Source organism: Monodon monoceros, unplaced genomic scaffold, assembly GCF_005190385.1.
Source record: "Monodon monoceros isolate NGI ecotype Baffin Bay Population unplaced genomic scaffold, NGI_Narwhal_1 Super_Scaffold_14, whole genome shotgun sequence".
NCBI classification, from domain to species: domain Eukaryota; kingdom Metazoa; phylum Chordata; class Mammalia; order Artiodactyla; family Monodontidae; genus Monodon; species Monodon monoceros.
In genome coordinates, this window is record NW_021703770.1 from 34,698,679 (window position 1) to 34,714,590 (window position 15,912).

The window sequence follows — 15,912 nt, forward strand, 5'->3', positions numbered from 1 at the left end:
AAACAAACACCTACTCACCTTCTTAGATCACAGAAAGGAATAGTTACAAAGGAAAATTTTGAAAAATACATTTGATCAAAATTTAAAACTCTGCTCAAGAGACACGTATTTAAAAATGAATTAGGCAACTCAGACCAGCAAAAAATACTCCCCAAGTGTATTCGACATGTATATGACAAAAGACTTGAATTCAGAATATATAAAGAACCATGTGTATGTATAACTGACTCACTTTGCTGTATAGCAGAAACTAACACAACATTGTAAATTAACTATACTCCAAATTAAAAAAAATTAAGAAAAAAAAAGAACCACCAATCAGTAATAAAACCCAAAAATGGTTTAAAAATAGGCAAATACTTACCATAAACTTCACAAAGGCAGATATATTAATTGTCAATAATCACATGAAAAAAGTTCAAAATAATTGATGAGGGAAGTGCAAATTAAAACCACAATGAGCTACCAAAACATATCCATCCGAATAGCTAAAAGTAAAAAGGACTGACAACAACAAATGTTGGCAAGTATGTGAAGCAATTGGAACTCTCATACATGGTTGATAGGAATGTAAAATGGCACAACCACTTTGAGAAAACAACCTGGTATTTTCTTAAAAAAAAAAAAAAAAAAAAAATATATATATATATATATATATATATATAAAACTTAACAAATTCCATTCTTAGCCATTTACCCAAGGGAAGGAATAGCACATGTCTATAAGAGACTTCCAGAAGAATGTCCAGGGCATCTTTATTTATAATAACCAAAACTGGAAATAGTTCAAGCATCCATCAACAGGGGAATGGCTAAATAAACTATGTTATATTCATATGGTATAGTCATACAATGTACCTAGCAATAAAAAGGAAAGAAATACTGATATATACAACAACACAGATGAATCCCCAAAATACAACGCTTTTAGGGCAGTAAAAATACTCTGTATGATACCATAATGATGGATACATTTGTCCAAACCCATAGAATGTACAACAGCAAGAGTGAACTTTAACTAAACTATAGACTCTGGGTGATAATGATGTAGGTTCCTCAATTGTGACAAATGTATCGCTCTGGAGGGGATGCTGACAATGGGGGAGGCTATGCACGTATGAGATCAGGGGTATATGGGAAATCTCTGTACCTATCCTTCAATTTTGCTGCGAATCTGAAACTGCTCTAAAAATTATCTTAATAAAAAGCTTTTTAAAATTAAAAGTAAAAAACAATATTATGCTTAATGAAAGAATCCTTTCACAAGAGAATTCATACTATATGATTCTATTTATATGAAATTCCAGAAACAGCAAAAACCGATCCACGGTTTTTTAAAGATTCAGAACAGGGTTTTCTTGAGTGGAGTGGGGGTGGGCAGGCAGCTGGAGCAAGGGATGACTGGAAAGAGGCATGAGATAACCTGGTGAGATGTTAATGACCCATATCTTAATGGGTGTTTTGCATCACAAAGGCATACTCATTTCTCAAAACTTCTTAAATAGTATACTTAAGATTTATGCATTTCACCTTGTGAATTTAATCTTCAGAAAAAGAAAAAGAACCATCAATAAATATAAACTCTAGTTAATGATATGCTGCTGAAGTCTAGGGGTGCGGTATACTGATGTCCATGACTTACCTCGAAAGACATCAAAAACTGGTTGAATTGATGGAGAGAAAATGGTGTTAGATGAACAGATATATGATACAGCAAATGTGACAAAATATTAATTGTAGAATCTAGATGATGAGTATGTGGGTGTTCACTGTATAATATTCCTTCAACCTTTCTATATATTTAATATTTATCATAATAGCATGGTGAAAAAAAATGAATTGAACAGCTTCTATATGCTAGGTTTTGTTCTAGGTGTTAGGTAATGAATCGCTAGGACAGGAACAATGTCTAACAAGAATTCGCTGCCTAGTGTGAAATGAAATAAAATGTTTTATATCTACATATGCTTATTAATGTTCCCTAAGCTTTTTTTAAGGTGATAAAAAATTTTATTAAGCTATAATTTAAATACTATAAAATCTGGCCTTTAAAAGTATACCATTCAGTGGTTTTTAGGGTAGTCACAAAGTTGTATAACCATCATCATTATCTAATTTTAGAATATTTTCACGTTCTAAGAAACATGAAACTCCAAAAAGAAAACCTCTACACATTAGCAGTCACTCTCCATTCCCTCCTCCCCACAAGCCCAGGTTACTAATCTCCTTTCTGCTTCTACAGAACTGGCTATCATGGACATATCATATCAATGAAATCATACAACATGTTCCTTTTTGACTGGCTGCTTTCACTTAATGTTTTGAAAGTTTAGCATGTATCAGTATTTCATTTTTTGTATGGTTGAATAATATTCCAGTGTACAGATACACCACAACTGTTTATCTACTCATCAGCTGATGGACATTTAGGTTATTAAACTTTTTGGTTATTAAGAATAATGCTGCCATGAACATTCACATACAAGTTTTTATGTTAGACATATGTTATCAACTCTCTGCCATATAGCCCTAGGAATAGAACCCTACCTAGGCTCATATGGTAACTCTATGTTCAACTTTTTGACAAACCAGATTGTTTTCCATTCCCACCAGCTATACATAAAGGTTCCAATTTTCCCAAATCCTTGCCAACACTTATTATGTGTCTTTTTTATTATAACTACACCACTTAGTGACTGTAAAGCAGTATCTCACTGTGGTTTTGATTTGCATTACCCCTCATGAATAATGATATTGAGCATATTTTCATGTGCTTGTTGGACACCTGTATATCTTTTCTGGATACATGTTTATTCAGGTCTTTTGCCCTTTTTTAAATAAGATTATTTGTTCCTAAGTTTTAAATGCCCTTTTCTAAAGGCTCAAACTATGGAAGTTAATCATCATCTTCTCCAAATTTTTCCTGAGTCTCAGACCCAACACAAGTCAAAGCCAATCATCCCGTGCACCATTTTTCTACTTCAGATCACTCATACTTTTATTAAACAAACATCTTATCATTCTACCATACATCATGCTTAACTAACTGTTCACATGTCTGTCCACTCCACTGTATATTAAGATTTTAAGGGAAGAGAATTTGTCTCTATTTTCCCACATTTCCTTATCTCTACATTCTACCACATTCCCAGCAATAATGTCTTACACACAGTAGGCTTTGGTAAAAGTATAATGAATTGAATAACTGAAATTAACCCACTAAGTATCTTTCAATGAAGTATATACTTCATTAAGTAATGCTCCAATTAATTAAGTAGGTATCCTTCAATGAAGCATATAATTACATAATTATAGTCAATTATAATTACATAAAATAATTAAGTATAAATAACTTAATTAGTTATAATAACTCTTGCTGAGACCCTGCAGAAAAATTATCAATATAGTTGTTCCTTGAACAATAAGGCAGTTAGAGGTGCAAGTTGAAAATCCAGATATAACTTTACAGTCAACCCTCCATCATATTCACATTTCTGCATCTGAGGATTCAACCAACCATGTATCATGTAGTACTGTAGTACGTATTTACTGAAAAAAATTTGTCTACAAGTGGACCTTGCGCAGTTCAAATCCATGCTGTTCAGGGTCAACTGTACTATAATTTACTAAGAAATCTTGAGGTTGGACTGCCTTAACTTTTACGTAATGTATATTCCAAACACTTATACCTATTATAAATATTCAAGTTCTTTTTAACATGTAGAAAATAGAAAGTCAGAATAGTATGCAAAATGTAGGAAAGAAAAAAATTAGTGTCAAACAAGCAAAATAAAATCACCCCATCATGGGGCTTCCCTGGTGGCGCAGTGGTTGAGAGTCCGCGTGCCGATGCAGGGGACACGGGTTCGTGTCCTGGTCCAGGAGGATCCCACATGCCGCAGAGCGGCTGGGCCCGTGAGCCATGGTCACTGAGCCTGCACGTCCGGAGCCTGTGCTCCACAACGAGAGAGGCCACAACAGTGAGAGGCCCGCGTACCACAAAAAAAAAAAAAAAAAAACACCCCATCATATTAGAACACTGCAAAACATAATCTAATGTTGTAGTTTTCGCAGTTTCACAATAGTAAAAACACTTTGTAAAAACAATAGTTATAAAATAAAAGTTTTTGTTATATTTACCTGCAATGTTTCCTAACATATCTTTATTGTGACAGGCAGACTCTTCTGTTTCTCCATCTTTAAAATTTCCTATTTCTCCATAGTAAAGAGCAATCCCAAGTTGCATTATACGGATAAACATAGGCAATTGCTGATCAGTGATAGAAAGTTTCAAACTCTCTACTAAGGTATGAATCTGTATTTTGAAAAAAACAAAAACATCAACAAAAGCATATTCAAAGGGAGTACCATTTAGCATAAGTAGAGAAATGTTAAGTCTTAAAATGGAAACCATAGGAGAAACAGTAATGTCCCAACATTTCTAATATTTAAGCCAAAATAACAGCTTAAAATCTTAGGAATTTAAACAGATTATTCTATGATGATCAATACACTTTAGATAGAAACTATATTAATCCGAACTATATAAGTGGAAATAGAAATGATAATGAAAAGATACAGTCACACTGGATTTCCAGATAACTTTTCCCAAAAGTTTTTGTTACCAAAATACCCACCTTATAACGTTAAGAGTACGACAGTACTCCAACAAACACCATAAAAATCTCTGTCACAACTAAGAATAAAAGTTTCATGTCATTTTAGTAAGACTTTAATCACCCTTTTCAGCTTTATGAACCAAAAAGAATACACACATCCTAAAAACATGTTGCTGAGTAAATTACTAACATTATAACTGTCTAAGTATGCACATGGTAAAATGATTATTGTCAAATATGGAAAACCAAGTGAAAACATGATCAGGAATATTTCTCAAACCAACTTTAAATAAAAGATTTAAACATAGTATAAAACTTATAACATGAATCAGTTATAAGAAATAAGATTAATTATTATCCACAAAGCAGTCCAATCTAAGTTCTCCTTATAGAATGAGACATCAATTCAATATAAAGACAGCTTCAGTGTAATGATTTCCTGCTGTGAGATAAACACGGAATAAAACCAATTAAGCCATAAAGTCAAGTCTCTTGGAAGGTTTATTTTAACTAACTGGTATTTGAATGTCTATGAAACATGAAAAAGAAGTAATGGTAATCATCATATTTTTAGGGCTAAAGGCACAAAAAATTGTACCTGAAGGGGAAGACAGTTGTGTGGGGAAGTGTAAAATACCATAGTCAAATATGAGTACAGGTTTCTTAAAACTGACTTAAAAATCATACACTGACTAGACCCTGAAATGGGGGACAGGTTGAGAGGGCAGGCACCGCAGGCCTGCCAAGCTCTTACTCAATTTGAGATTTCTCTGCCATACCCTTTAAATACCATACAGCACCAACAGCACCAGTGATAAACTGTCTTAGCAAAACCAGTGTCAACTGTGTGTGTATGTATGTATGTATGTGCTTAAAATACTATACACACCAACATATATATCTTTAACATATAAGATACTTTACACACTATATATATATATATACACACACACACATACATGTAAATATCTTTAAAATCAATAAAGTTAACCCACAATAGAAAAACTTACAAAGAACCTGAATGAATTTTTCAAAGAGAAAATAATGGCCAGTGAACATATTTTCAAAAATCTAAGTTTGGGCTTCCCTGGTGGTGCAGTGGTTGAGAATTTACCTGCTAATGCAGGGGACACGGGTTCGAGCTCTGGTCTGGGAGGATCCCACATGTCACGGAGCAACTGGCCCGTGAGCCACAACTACTGAGCCTGCGCGTCTGGAGCCTATGCTCCGCAACAAGAGAGGCCGTGACAGTGAGAGACCCATGCACCGTGATGAAGAGTGGCCCCCACTTGCCACAACTAGAGATAGCCCTCGCACAGAAACGAAGACCCAACACAGCAAAAATAAATTAATTAATTAATAAACTCCTACCGCCAACATCTTAAAAAAAAAAATCTAACTTTGACAATAATCAAATAAATATTAATTTGTATTATTTTTGCTGAACAGCTTGGCTTTTTTAAAACATGATCATATTTAAGGATAGCAGGAGTGTAATATAGGCACTCCCCTAATGTTCATGAGCACATACACTGGTTAAACCTTTCTGGAAACAATTTTGCAGTACAGATTACAGGGCTTAGAAAAGTTTAAACCCATTAATAAGATATTTGCAATTACAGAAATCTCTCCTAAGGAATTAATCAGAGATGTGGTCAAAGATTTATATGTAGAATTTCATTCCTCTGAAAAACTGTTAAGAAAAAGTAAATTTTCAAAAACAGGGGAAATGTTAAATAAATTACATACCCTAAGCTCTACATCTCATAGATGATAACATCTCTAAAGACATATTTATTACTCACGAAAGATAGAAAATTACAAAAAGCCCACCCAAAATACAAATAAACTCAAAAGCCACTTGAACATATGTGAGAGTCTTAGACAAATAATTAGGGTGTCTGGAACATTCTGGGAAATTCCCTGTCTTTCAGGTGATCAATGAGGTTAACCATGTCCATTTAATACTTATTTCCAAGCACTAAGAGGTGGAAGAATGATGGGTCTAATTCGAAACAGTAAATCTTACATCACAGTAGTACTAAAAGAAAAAACCTCAAAATTTAATTTCAGTTAAGAATAATGGTACCTCACACTCAGTGATTACAAAAGTCAAAAACCACCTGTCAACAAGTTTATTTAAAGGTACTTTTTACAATAAAATATCATGGCTAGTCAGTTTTGAGAAAAACTTATATGCCAACACTAAGTTTTCCTCAAGTTCACTTATTTTTACTTTCCTCTAAGTTAGCCACATCCTAGAATGGACAATTAAATCTGTACTAATGATCAATAAGATTTTTTTATATAGTAAGGGTTCCCTATATCCATTACTTGCTTTCAAAATATATCTTGAATCCACCCTTAACATTCCCCAACTTTACTAGTAGATTTAAGGTCAAAGAAGGAAAGTAAGTCCACTGTCCTGAGACAGTGGCATAATTACTTCTGAATTAATACTTTTCCATGCTTATCTTTGCCTAAGAAGCTAATTCAATAATAGAAGGGAAAAGTAGCAGAATTTAAACAATGTGCACTGTAGGATGCATAAGGGAAAAAAAAACATACTCATGACTGAGCACTACCAAAGAAAAATGGGTGTATTTCATATATAAATAGAAACTTAAGTACAATAAAGCTACATAAAATAGCAAGTGTTTTATGTTTTAAAAAACGTAATGTAGGGCTTCCCTGGTGGCGCAGTGGTTGAGAGTCCACCTGCCGATGCAGGGGACGCGGGTTCGTGCCCTGGTCCAGGAGGATCCCACATGCCCCGAAGCGGCTGGACCCGTGAGCCATGGCCGCTGAGTCTGTACATCCGGAGCCTGTGCTCCGCAACGGGAGAGGCCATAACAGTGAGAGGCCTGCGTACCGCAAAAAAAAAAAAAAAAAACCTAATGTAAAAATAATACATAATTTATACAGCCATGCCCGAACAGGCACAGTAGTCAATCCCAGTGTTCAGACTTGGGGTTGGCTTTTCCATTATAGTACAAAAGCCTGTAATTCAGTAATAAAAATTCATTCCACATTAAAACTTAGTTAACAAGATCACAAGTCACTGTGTGAATTCTTCTTCAAAGACAGATAAACAGGTAGACAGACAGACAAGAGGTACCGAAAACTGTTATGCAATAAAAGAACACAAGATTTACACTTAGAGAATAACTATACATATTAAAAACATTTACCAGTACCTTGGAGAACAAAATGAAGCAACTGACAAAGGATTAATCTCCAAAATATACAAGTAGCTCATGCAGCTCAATATCAAAAAACAAACAACCCAATCCAAAAATGGGCAGAAGACCTAAATAGACATTTCTCCAAAGAAGATATACAGATTGCCAACAAACACATGAAAGAATGCTCAACATCATTAATCATTAGAGAAATGCAAATCAAAACTACAATGCGATATCATCTCACACCAGTCAGAATGGCCATCATCAAAAAATCTACAAACAATAAATGCTGGAGAGGGTGTGCAGAAAAGGGAACCCTCATACACTGTTGGTGGGAATGTAAATTGATACAACCACTATGGAGAACAGTATGGAGGTTCCTTAAAAAAATAAAAATAGAACAACCATACGACCCAGCAATCCCACTACTGGGATATACCCTGAGAACACCATAATTCAAAAAGAGTCATGTACCACAATGTTCACTGCAGCTCTATTTACAATAACCAGGACATGGAAGCAACCTAAGTGTCCATCGACAGATGAATGGATAAAGAAGATGTGGCACATATATACAATGGAATATTACTCAGCCATAAAAAGAAATGAAATTGAGTTATTTGTACTGAGGTGGATGGACCTAGAGCCTAGAGTCTGTCATACAAAGTGAAGTAAGTCAGAAAGAGAAAAACAAATACCATATGCTAGCACATATGTATTGAATCTAAAAAAAAAAAAACAGTGGTCATGAAGAGCCTAGGGGCAAGACGGGAATAAAGATGCAGACCTACTAGAGAATGGACTTGAGGACATGGGGAGGGTGAAGGGTAAGCTGGGACAAAGTGAAAGAGTGGTAGTGTACATATGGACATATATACACTACCAAATGTAAAATAGCTAGTGGGAAGCAGTCGCATAGCACAGGGAGATCAGCTCAGTGCTTTGTGACCAGCTAGAAGGGTGGGATAGGGAGGGTGGGAAGGCGGGAGACCAAGAGGGAAGAGATATGGGGATATATGTATAACTGATTCACTTTGTTATAAAGCAGAAACTAATACACCATTGGAAAGCAATTATACACCAATAAAAACGTTAAATAAATAAATAAAGCTCATCTAAAAACAAAAAAAAAGACATTACTGAAAAATTCCCATTGACAGAAAATTGTAATTACATTTTGAAACCACAGATAAAAAGCTAAAATTTCCTAAACCAATAAACTAAGATATTAGATAAGCAAATTTAAGTCTTGTAAAGTTACCTAAGAAAGATAAGGGTCAATAACTATTGCTATCACATAAACAATTTATAAGGATTGAAATAAAGATTGATCTTCAGTCCACCATGGATATAAATACACTTTTTGATATGATCTCTTCTATCTACTTGAAGAGAAAAACACTAATCAGGTGGACAAACTAAAAAAGAAACTACAGTCACAAAAAAAAAGGTGTCCCCAAAATACCTCTATTAGAACACACAATACAAAAAGTTATAATATGTAACAATTAACATAAAAGTTATAAATAAAACATTTTTACAAAAAATAATGGTTTATATATTTATGAGGTTAATTTCTTCTTTGCTTTTTAATAATAATTAGCATGCATGAAAGTCAATAAGGTAGAAACATGCAACTCAACTATTAGAAAAAGAAACACCTACTTTAATAACAGATGGCATCTTGGAATTTAGGTTATCATATGTAAAATGCAGACGTGTTCTGAAGGAACATTTGTACAATAAAGGATCCTGGTAAAATTCTATTTTACCACTAGCATTTCGTTTATCAAGACAAACTGTACAGTCGGAAAAATTGATAACCTTTCTCAGCACCAGATCAGTTGCTAAAAAGGAAAGGAAAACATTTTAAGTAAAAAGTAAAGTTAGAGGAAAAAAAGTCAATTATTTATTAGTATAACAGTAATAAAAATAATAGCAGAAATAAGATTAATAGCACATTTAATACATGATGTCAGAACCTATAAAAGAACTTTTCATTTATTATATCATTTATATCTTCCAACAACCTTAGGCACAATAATCCCCATTTTATGTACAAAGAATCAAATAGAGCCTAAAGAAACGAAGCAGCTTGCCCCCAATTTGCTTGACACCTAACTACAAATTTAAGACAAACTTTATGAAAAATTTTGCTACATTTCACTATCTGCAATGTAATATTAAATAACAATAATAAAATAAAATTCTTGGGCTTCCCTGGTGGCGCAGTGGTTGAGAGTCCGCCTGCCGATGCAGGGGACACGGGTTCATGCCCCAGTCTGGGAAGATCCCACATGCCACGGAGCGGCTAGGCCCGGGAGCCATGGCCGCTGAGCCTGTGCGTCCGGAGCCTGTGCTCCGCAACGGGAGAGACCACAACAGTGAGAGGCCCGCGTACCGCAAAAAATAAATAAATAAATAAATAAATAAAATTCTTGAAAAACCACATTAAAAAAATATTTTGAGTAACAGTCGCTCATTTAACATTTATTTTACACTGAAAAACTTACTGCTACTCTCAAAAACTGCACTCTTCAGTATGGTAGCCACCATCGATACGGTGTTATTTAAATTTACCTACGAATTAACTAAAATTATATAAAACTAAAATTTCAGGTCCTTGGTTACATTAGGCACATTTCATGTACTCAAAAGCCACATACAGTTAGTGGCTAGGGTACTGGACAGTAAAAAATAAAACATTTCCATCATCACAGAATATTCTAGTGGCCAGCACACCTCTAAATAATAACTAATGAAGAAATTACAAAATTACCAGTAATGGTATAAGGTTTGTTTTCAAGGGAATAAAAATGGAAACAATTGCTGGTAAAGTATCAAACTAGAAAATAAAACCTTTAGCAAATTTATTCCTAACTAATAAGCAATTCCTAGGTGAACATTAGGCCCAAATCTACTTGGTCAGTGACTTTCAGCTAGCAACTATCCACATGCTATGGCCATGGGAATCTTCAAAACAATAAACTATACTTTCTATTTCTGAATATATCCTGGCAACCTCTAATTAATTCAACATTTAATTATCTTCTCTTTTTTTGGATTTAAGTTTTTAAGAAGTATAAAGAGTATGCACATGTATGAAAACAGTAAAGTTTTATTCAGCCAATAAATTTCAAATTTGTCTGTTAGTTGAAAAGAACAAACACCATATAATTTCATTTTGAAATTAATTGAAATCAAATAAATGATTTAGTTACTGTTATATACATGTACATAAATTAAAGAAATTATCATAATAGGACAAGAGATGAAAGAAACCAGCTAGATGCTTCCTTCCCTCTCTTTATAATAATTATAATTCACTGAGTATTTGCTATTAAACACTACACTAAATCTTTTACATCCATTACCTTATAATATTTATATGGCTCTGTTTAAAAGCTGTGGAACAAAGGCACAGTAAGGGTAAATAATCTGTAATGTTAGACAGTTTATAAAGAGCAGAGGTGTAATTCAAACTCTGACAAGCTTACTCCAGAGCACACGTTCTTATCCATTATGCTATAAGAATATTAAGTGATCATATTTCAAGGATATCCTAGAAAATTTTTCAGTGAGAGAGGAAATTATTAAGCTTTGAAAAATATTTTTCTTCAACACAAATATAACAGGAACTATCTTAAAAAGATACAAAATGAATTCTGGTTCTGGTACTTACTTTACATAATGTACTACAATTTAATCTATAAAATGAGGATAATAACTATGTCTATCTAACAAGCACTGTGGAAGATGATTCTGCATTATTTTGAAAATGCAAATATTTGCATATCCTCCCAACTAACAAACCCACTCCTAAGTACTATATATGCCCTAAAGAAATGCTTACATGTATGCATAATGTTTTCAAGATTCATCCATGTTTTAGCATGTATCAGGACTTCATTCCTTTTTACAGCACTTTTTTAAAGCAATTAAATGATAAAATTTAATACAGCAGTTAACTCTAGGAGGAAGCAAGGGAACAGGACAGGGAAAAATACATTGGAAGGGGCAAACTGTTAATGTTCTAGTTACTTAAAGGGTAAGCGTTCATTATATTGTGTTATAACAAGTGTATGTTACATAAATCCTTTTAAGTACCAAATGTTGCATTAAAAATTAATAAAAGGGGAAACAGTATCTACCTCAGAAGCTAAAGGATTCAAACAAGATAATTAACTAAAAAAACAACAAAAACAAAAAACATAAACAGCACCAGGCACAACAGTTAACAAGCACTCACTCAATAAATGGAAAATACTCTTTGCTGTCTTTACCACCACCATCATCATGAGCTTTCATGTGGTATCATACTTGACTCTCATAAACACACTGGTAGGTTGGCAGTAATGATAATTCACATTTACAAATGACTTACCCAAGGTTGCACCAGGTTAGTGCTGGAGGGAAGATATGAACCAAGATCCCCTAACTCCCAATCCAAGACTCTTTCTAATTCATTATAAATAACTTCCCAGAGTAATATTTGCTTTACTTCTATGTAAAAACTATAAATGGCATTTCTTCCCCTAAAATTTCAACTCATTTATTCAATCCTGCATCATCCAGTTCTGCTTGTTTTCTGTTTTTCATAACTTTTTATTTTGGCATTTTAACCAAATATTTATTTCCACAGAGGATAAGAAGGAGGCATTGAAAATGTCTCAGAAACAAAATTTGGGCCTTTGCATATGCTCTTATTTATGCCTCACAACAGAGCTTCAAGATCAGGATTATCCTTCATTATTAAAATGTGAAGGTCAAACATTAAAGAACATACAAAAACAAAACTGTATTCCAATTCTTCTAGTTCCTATTTGTATGCCCTAACAAGACAAGTTAAGTAACCTTGAGACTCAATTTCACTTTGCTTTCTTGTAACTAGGACTTAAAATAAGTAAATGAATATATGACTGAACGAATGAGAAAGGATATCACTTTATGGAATTGTAATGAGAATCTGAGAAAATGAATTTAAATAATAATAATAGCTCATTTTCTGAGTGCTGACTATGTATAAGACACTTTTATGCTGTGGTATGTATTTGAGGAAACAAAGAAACAGTGAAGTGAAGTAACTCACCCAAGGTCATACATCTCTATGAAGTTGGGAGAGCCAGGATTCAAACTCAGGTAGTCTTAACTTTAGTGCCAGCACCTTTAACAATTAGGTACAATGGCGAGTCACAAATAAAAGGTGTTCACAATAGTCTCCCTGCTATATTTTCCAAAAATACCCACTGCTTACCCTATCAGAACATGTATCAACAAGTGTTGTGCCTTATTTAACTATTATGTCTTCTGACAAAACTAGGAAACAGTACTATTTTTTTCAGAGCTCTAATTTCAAGGCTTGACACAGTGCCTACCTTCCATGTAGAACATAATAAATAAAATAATAATAAATATTTGGTAGTTATTAAATTATATTATTACTTAATAGTTCTTTTACTATAAGCAGAAGGAGAATGCAGCACATAATAAAGGAGGCTTTGGGATTATCCAAAAATCCCAAATATGCTCTGTAGTACACAAACCTAAAACATAAATCAGTCAGATACACTGTTTTGCCATTACTGAACTATGCAAAAGCAACATGTCCCCTTTCCTCTTTCACAAACATTCAAAATTTTAACTAAGTATTATTTAATTTTTATTCCTTCAACCCACAGCATTGTAAAATACTATATATAATATTTGAAGCAAGAAAGTGACCGGTAAGAAAGAATAAAAATTCATATAATTGTATGCTAAATTTTACATATGTGCATTTTTCCAGGCTGAAGGCATAAAGCTTTCATTAGATTTATCTAGGAGCCTGGTGGCCCAAAAAAAGGTTCAGAATGCAAGACAACTGTTTCAACAATAGAAAAAGCTATACTCTTCTTGACGTTTACTCACCAGAAATATCCATGAATGCACGATCCCACAATTCATCTACTGTATAGCATTCTGCAGAAGTGATGTTGACTGAAAGAACAATATCATCTTCAACATATTTTAGTATGAGATTATTTATAACAATATTTACGTTATTTACAACTCGTCTAATCAGACTCTGCACATAACCTATAAAATAGGGGAAAAAAGAATCCAATTAGAAGTTAAATCTATCAATAAATAATTATTCTTAAAATGTTACTAAACTTAATATATGTGAAAGATAGGTATCATTTATCATATTTTGCAAAGATGAAACTAACATTCAGATAAGTAAACAGGCTTGCCAAAGAGACACAGCTAATAAGTAGCAGATCCATCCCAACAAAAACCATTACAAAGAAGTTCTATATAATGAAGTTTCACATACTAAGAGAAACCATAGAAGCCATACCTTTTAACAACATAATTCTAGATCCCATTCAAAGATTATCCTAATCTACAAGTACTTTGTCTGATTTCTGCCTATTTTATAAACACTTTCCCAAATGAAACAATGTTACTATATACTGATTATACAATACATAAGAGGAAAGAGTTTCTTTAAGGTTCTTTTTGCAGCTACTGTCTTCTCCTCCTACTTTAAATACCCATAAAGATATTCAAAAACAAGGCCTGGAGGAAGAAAGATAGAAGAAACAAGACCATCATAACGGATTCAATGATTTCCACTTACTAATGTATAATACTGAAACACGGAAAGGGGGAGAATATGACTGAGGAAGAAAACATAGAAAGTATTAAAGAAAAAGGGGAAAAAGAACACAATGAAGAAAAGTAGGGAAAGAAAGAAAACAGATAAAGCATGATGAGAATTCATAATCTCACAAGTTTCTCACACAATAAATGTGTATATAGATATATTACCGAGGAATATAATTGAAAATATAAGTGAAACTAAACCTAAACAGCATTTAAAAAGACAAAGGAGAAAAAGATTAAAAACTTTATTCAAATGCATTTTCCACTATAAAACCTATGTAAAAAATAATTAAAATTTTAGCTATTTCATGAAATAACTATCTGCTTGTATTCTTTAAACCAGAACTTTACTGACAAAATAGAATCAACTTCTGTCAGCAACTGACATTGTTAACACCTACACTGAAGCCTGCTAGAAGAAAGCTTACTTAAATTTATTCCACCACAAATGCTTGCAAAAACCAACTCTTTCATTAATTACCAGTGGATACAAATAGAAAAGGTAGAATGATTAAGTTCAAGTTTTTCTCATATTAGCAGCTTTTAGAGTGCCAATTACCATATGCTATAAAATTAACATACAAAATATCAATAAATTTAGGGAACAAATATTTTACGAGAGTAGATGCTAAAATGATGCTTAACAAATTACGCTTCCAAAAGAAATTTTAAGTATCAAAATGTTCAACCTTAAAATGCATATTTCCCCCATGCTATCACTACTCAAGAGAGATGTTAAAAATGAACAGTTTCGGGCTTCCCTGGTGGCGCAGTGGTTGAGAGTCCACCTGCCGATGCAGGGGACACGGGTTCGTGTCCTGGACCGGGAAGATCCCACATGCCACGCAGTGGCTAGGCCCGTGAGCCATGGCCGCTAAGCCTGCGCATCCGGAGCCTGTGCTCCGCAACGGGAGAGACCACAACAGTGAGAGGCCCGCGTACCACGAAAGAAAAAAAAAAATGAACAGTTTCTGAGAAGTCAAGAAGCATGACTAACATTGGTTTTCCTATTTCTGAAAAACCTGTCATCAATAGAGAATTCATAAAATCCTCTTAAGAGTTTATGAGTTTTTATTGTCTCCCCTGCCCCAAAAAAAAAAAAAAAAAAAACTCTCAGAGACAGAACCAGAGAAAACATATAATGCAAAGTAACGAAAGAAACATAATACTGTAAATGTACTGTAACTGACAGAAAACCTACTGATGGATTTTTCATCTACTTATTAACATCTTCTCTCAGTTTCTCATTATATATGCTGAGATGAATAAGCCAAATCACCAAAGTAAAAGAAACAAGTATCTAAAAAGGACTACTTCTACAGAAGACTATTTATGTTTTCCTATTAAAACACGCAATGCCAAAGTAACAGGAACTAACCAACAGAATAAATGATACACTATCTCCTTAATCCCTCATAATAACTTAGTTCAAAGTTTGCTACAGAAAAATGTCAAAGAGC

General features: G+C 33.6%; 1 protein-coding gene across 1 annotated transcript in view; it reads right to left on the reverse strand.

Annotated features, from left to right (window-relative positions):
* Positions 1 to 15,912, reverse strand: part of VPS13B (vacuolar protein sorting 13 homolog B) — a 778,183-nt gene that overhangs the window by 705,553 nt on the left and 56,718 nt on the right. The window contains exons 4-6 of the mRNA XM_029222782.1: positions 13,712 to 13,879; positions 9,470 to 9,651; positions 4,141 to 4,315 (exon numbers count right to left, since the gene is read on the reverse strand). Coding sequence (XP_029078615.1) covers positions 4,141 to 4,315; positions 9,470 to 9,651; positions 13,712 to 13,879 — 525 coding nt within the window. The remainder of the gene's footprint in view (positions 1 to 4,140; positions 4,316 to 9,469; positions 9,652 to 13,711; positions 13,880 to 15,912) is intronic.